This window comes from Nannospalax galili, unplaced genomic scaffold, assembly GCF_000622305.1.
Source record: "Nannospalax galili isolate Female #2095 unplaced genomic scaffold, S.galili_v1.0 scaffold190, whole genome shotgun sequence".
In the NCBI taxonomy this organism is placed as follows: domain Eukaryota; kingdom Metazoa; phylum Chordata; class Mammalia; order Rodentia; family Spalacidae; genus Nannospalax; species Nannospalax galili.
This window is the reverse complement of record NW_008328003.1, coordinates 1,177,645-1,183,772: the sequence shown is the minus strand read 5'-3', so window position 1 is coordinate 1,183,772 and position 6,128 is coordinate 1,177,645. Positions and strand designations below refer to the sequence as shown.

General features: G+C 34.5%; 1 protein-coding gene across 1 annotated transcript; it reads right to left on the bottom strand.

Annotated features, from left to right (window-relative positions):
• Window positions 1–2,680: 2,680 nt before the first annotated feature.
• Window positions 2,681–3,586, bottom strand: LOC108491301 (zinc finger protein 239). The gene has a single exon (XM_029567720.1). It carries the CDS (start codon window positions 3,584–3,586, stop codon window positions 2,681–2,683), a length of 906 nt encoding a protein of 301 aa, XP_029423580.1.
• Between the last annotated feature and the right edge of the window lie 2,542 nt (window positions 3,587–6,128).

The window sequence follows — 6,128 nt, the reverse complement described above, 5'->3', positions numbered from 1 at the left end:
AACAAATAGTGTAGTCTTCAAAAAGCCACAATACTGGGAACAAACTACATTTCCTGTAGATATGATTCTCTGCTTCTCTCTACATATCCATATTAAACTAACAAATAGTGTACAGTCTTTAAAAAGCCACAATACTGGGAACAAACTACGTTTCCTGTAGATATGATTCTGCTTCTCTCTACATATGTATATATAGTTTTGTGTATTCATGTATTTTATAAATATAATAATTTATAGTCATATCTTACATAATGTCTTTTTTGCCCCATCATTAATAGTTTGACTTGGCATAAAATGTTTTCAATTTTTTTTTGAAACAGAGTCTCCCTGTGGTTCCAGCAGGCCTGGAAATCACTATATAGACCTGGCTGGCCTTGAACTCACAGAGATCTGCCTTCCTCTGCCTCCTGAGTCCTGGGACTAAAGGGGACAGTGTCTTCAATTTTTATCATTATTTGCAATTTTCAAAGACTAGGCTAAAATGTAACAGGATAGTAAAATGTTAAAATAAAAAATCTTGGGAGATAAGTTTTAAATTTCCCTCCCATGGTTTTAACTACATTAGGTAATACTGAAAACATCTGTTTTATTCTGTTATTTATCACTAAATTAATATACTTTGCAGATTATTCTCACCTGTGAGTCATTGGAAATTATTCCTTTGGAATACTAAGGATTCTCCTTTCTTTTCCTATGGTAGAAATATGCCAAATATACATAACACTAAAAAGCATTCTCACTCATTAAAAAGAAATACATCTACTGTGATGCATTTTCCTTGTCTATGAATTATTCATGGAACAATTGGCACTAATGAACCATTCCTAGTACATTGAACAAAAATACATCCCTTCAACTCTGAGTCAACAATGGCTATAAATTTTCATAATATCCTTTATAAATTAGAAAATATGATTTTGGGGGGTCTTTTTTGTAACAGGGTCTCCTTGTTGCCCCAGGTGACCTGGAACTCACAAGGAACACCACCCTGGCATTGAACTCACAGAGATATGCCTGCTTCTACCTCTGAGTACTGGGATTATGGGCATGAGTCACCACACTTAGGGAAAATATGAATTTAGTTGAAGGTCAAACTAGACTATGCTGCCAATTTTGGGAACACAAATGTTTCTAAATAAAACAGTTATATCTATCAAAATATCATATACGATTTGATGAAAATATAGAAATAATTTATACAAATTTTTAAAACTTGTCCTATAATATTCTAGCTTGTCATATTATAGGGACTATACTGTGTCCTGGCCTTTTTATTATGGAATTTCCACCTTTAAAGAGATATTTGCATAATTCTTTTCCCCCTTCATATGCATATTAAGATACAATTACTTCATACACTTTAGGATTTTCCAAGTAGCATATTTATGAATTAACACTTTCACATATTCACAAGATATTTAGAGAATATGTGGCAACTCAGTGATACTTAGGATCTTGTTCTAGTTTGTTTCTCCATTGCTGAGACAAAACACTCCGACCAATATCAAAGCCAGAACCAAAGGGTTTATTTGGCTTACATCTCCTCGGGTTCATCAGGGAGTCCAAGGTAGGAACTTAGGGCAGGAACCTGGAGGCAGAGGCTGGAGCACTGGCCATGGGGGAATGCAGGAATGCTGCTTACTCCCTTCCTCCCCTGGGCCCTGCCCACACTGCTTTCGTATACATTACAGGACCACCAGCCCAGGAATGGCTCAACCCACAGTGTGCTGGGTCCTCCCAAATCACTTAACAATTAAGAAAATTACTCCGCAGATATGGCCACTGGACAGCCAAATGGAGGCAATTACCAAATTGAGGCTCCTATTTCAGGTACTTCAAGCTGACACTAAAGATATCCAGCACACTGCTTTAGTCACACAGTGTATTCTTTGACAGAAAAGAATGAGGATTAGTCTTTGAATGTTGTGAGGTTCCTATTCACTAAGAAATTTTGGATGTTTCCTAAGACAGGAGCCATTTGTAAATTGTGGCTAATGTGTTTTGTTTATCTGTAGGTTTTCCTCTACGATAAAGATTCTGTGATATTCAATAAGACTGGAAGGGAAAATAAAGGCTTACTCATAGTAATTATGTTTCTAGTTTCTCATACTTATGAATTAAGAATAAATTTTTATTAGCAATTTTCCAATTTTGTGCTAATTTTGTGTGCAATTCTAACTTTTCCTTCAGTACACTATGAAGTTTTGTAATATATAAATATAAGCATTTGAGCATTCTCCATACTTTTAGATATATGCCCCTAGCATGGATTCTGCTTTGCATTCTAAGGATTGAGACAAAAGTAAATGATGTATCATATTCTGGGCAACTGTAAATTATCTCTTCAGTATGAGTTTTTGATAACTGCTACCATTTGACATATTATTAAAGGAATTGGTACATTCTTTACATGTGTAGTGTCTCCCTTTATTGTAAATTCTTTGATGTTCTCTAAGAATTTATATACAAGTACAGGACCTCTCAAAACCTTTTCATTTGTGGAGTTTCTCTCTAGTATCGATTCTCTCATGTCTTGTATGTGCTGAGGTCTCAGTTTTTCATTCTTCTCATCAGAATGGTTACTTTACACTATGAAACATTAAATCTGACAAAAGGACTTGTCATATGCTTCACATTTGTAGGGTTTCTCACAAGTATGAATTACATGATGTGCTCTAATCTAAGACATATTTTTAAAGGACTTCTTACATTTCTCACATTTACAGGGATTCTCTCCAATATGAATTCTGTTATGTTGTTTATAAGTTGAGCTAATCATAAAGGACTTTCCACATTCTTCACATTTGCAGTATTTCTCTCCGGCATGTATTTGCTGATGTGCTCTCAGATGTGAAATTTGACTAAAGGACTTACTACATTCTTCATATCTGTAGGGTTTCTCTCCAGTATGTATTTGCTGATGTACTCTCAGGTTTGATATTTGACTAAAGGAATTGCCACATTCTTCACATTTGTAGTATTTCTCTCCAGTATATATTCGCTGATGTACTCTAAGTTCTGACAAATATCTAAAGGACTTGTCACATTCCTCACATCTGTAGGATTTTTCTCCAGTATGTATTTGCTGATATACTCTCAGGTTTGACATCTGCCTAAAGGACTTGCCACATTCTTCACATCTGTAGGGTTTCTCTCCAGTATGTATTTGCTGATGTGTTCTAAGAGTTGACTTTTGACTAAAGGACTTGCCACATTCCTCACATTTGTAGGGTTTCTCTCTAGTATGAATTCGCTGATGTACTCTCAGATGGGCCTTTTGATTAAAGGACTTGCCACATTCTTCACATCTGTAGGGTTTCTCGCCTGTATGTATTCGCTTATGTGCTAGAAGACTTGACATTTGATCAAAGGACTTTCCACATTCTTCACATCTGTAGGGTTTCTCTCCAGGATGACCTCTCTGATGTAATTTGAAGCTTGTCATCCAAGGAAAGGATCTGTCACATTCTTCACATCTGGAGGGTTTCTCTCCAGTATGAATATATTTATGTTTTCTAAGATTTGAGATATGGGTATTGTACATATCACATTCTTCACATTTGCAGGGTTTCTCTACATTATACATCCTTTCATGTCTTCTAATAGTTGAGTTCTTCAGGCAAAGCAAAAAAGAAAACATTTCAATATGGTGTATAAGGCTGAGACAATCATATACTCACAGATCCGTATAAAGAACATGTAATATTCATGGATAAAATTTCCAACATTGAGAAACATTCAAATGAACAAAAATAAAAATCTATGGAGTAAAAGAGGGAGATGAAATCAAAACTAAATGACAAAATTTATTCAATAAAATTAGAAAATATATGAAAAATACAGCAATACATGGATATACAATCATAAGAGAGTCATTTAGAAAGTTGAAATGAGTATTAACTAAGCATTGCATAACAAGCTATAGGCAACATGAGAAAAAGAGTAAGCATAAAAGTCTATACTTAATCTGTGGAGAAAAAATACCAACTAATTAAAAGGCAGGAAATTTGTAACAATAACAGTTCTCTTTTCAAGGATGACCAGAGGCAAAACAGCATGAAACAGTGTAAAAATACATTTATCATATTGAATGTGAACATATTAATTAAAGTTGACTTGTAGAAAAGGTATCTCTTAAAATTAATGGAGGAGTACCCACACTCACTCCTCACCATGGAACAGCTCAGTGCATCTGGAGGGAGAGTCTGGGTCAGAAATAGTCACATCAGTGCCCCTCTATAAAAGAAGGAGAGAGGGCAGACGGTTGTTTCATCTTCACAGATCTTTCCTCTCTGCCTTCTTTTCTTTGGCATAGTTTAAAATAATTGGTACAACTAACAAGAAAAATTTAAGAACATTCTCTACTTATCAGTAACTATACCATAAGATGAGCCACAACATGAAGCAAATACTAGACAGCAGCCAAGGATGGAGTGTGCTAGATTGCCCAAAAGTTCTTATGCATTTTAATTTGCTTTGTACTATTAAAACTTGATTTTAGTGCATAGAACTCAAAATATAACTTGCATTAACTTTTCTATTTATTCTTTCAACCACAGGATTCTATTTTCATCAAATGGCACTAGAACAATAAAAAATTGAGTTGATTTTCATTAAAAGAAATTGATGGGGGAAGAAGTTCATTTGAAGAAATTTACCAATTCATGTCAAGAAAACCATCACTTCAGATTTACGGAAGTAAACAAGATACACAGAGGAGAAAGACACTCTCGTTCATGGGAAAAGAAGTCAGAATACTACTGTAAAGAGTAATTGATGAATGCACCATGTTCCAGAAGGAATCCACCATTAGCAATACAGGAAACAAAGTAGAACTCAATACTAATAAAGATTAATACTAATTAATGATTCTAACAGCCAGAACACCAACAAAATCATCTTGAATTAAAAAATCCTCCCACAATAATATTAAATGAAAATTGTCTCAGGTCACCAATTAAAAGAGAGAGTCAAGAAGAGTGAGTTCAAAGTAAGATTCACGTATCTCTTAGGACCAAGAAATACACTATACTGTAATGACATTCAGAAACAAAAACCAAACAAATGAACAGCTAAAAGAATATATGAAGATGGTGGAATATCAATTCCCATAGAACATAAAGCAGGCTGCAAGGAATTGTAGGCAGAAGAGATAAAATGATCAGTACATATTAGTAGAAAGAAATTTGCTTAGAGAACAACTGCAATTTTTTGTAGGTAATATTACAGTTTCAAATTTTATAATAGAAAATCCAAGTAAAAAGAAAGCTTAAAATTGATTCTGATATAATAACAATTTTCAACATCAGTCCACCACTTTAAACTACAGTAAATTTTCTCAATATCAAGGGACAAAAGCCTCAAGAGCTGAATTATTTCATAGATAAACAGGATTTCAATGACTGTTACTTAGATGAAGTAAGAATGTAAAAATGTCATATTATTCTAGAAAACATTATATTATGGGTTCCAAAGCCAGCATCATTTAAAATAACCATTCAAAATTTATTCTGGGCTGGAGAGATGGCTGAGCGGTGAAGAACACTGGTTTGTCTTGCAGAAGAGCCAGGTTCGAATCCCAGCACCCACATGACAGCTAACATCTCTCCCTAACTCCAGTTCCAGGGGATCCGACAGCCTCTTCTATCTTCAGAGGGCATTGCGCAACACGGGTGCACTTACCTACATGCAGGCAATACACTCATACACATAAAACAAAAACAATGAATGAAATGTTTTAAAAATTAAAAATAAATTTAAATTGATTGAACTGCTTGCCTGCCCACCTACAAGAACAAACATGTGACAGCTTGTATTTGAGTAAATCCTGTCAAGGACTTTACCTTTTGGGCTTAAACTTTAAAAGCTCCCATCCCCTCCCACTTAATGCGGCACTCTCTAAATTGCCTCAGAGTGGTTCAGTTGCTGGCCAGCTAAACAACTTCGGTTGATTCAAAAAAATAAAAATAAAAACTATGACGATGTATTTTTAAGTAATAGTGGAAGAAAACTATAAATAAACTAGTAAAGAAATGAAAGTCTGTGGAAATACTTCTTTATTGAGCAAATTTCATTTGAATGAATTTTGCGTTATTGTTATACCCAAGATGAGAATTTTCAAATTCCTA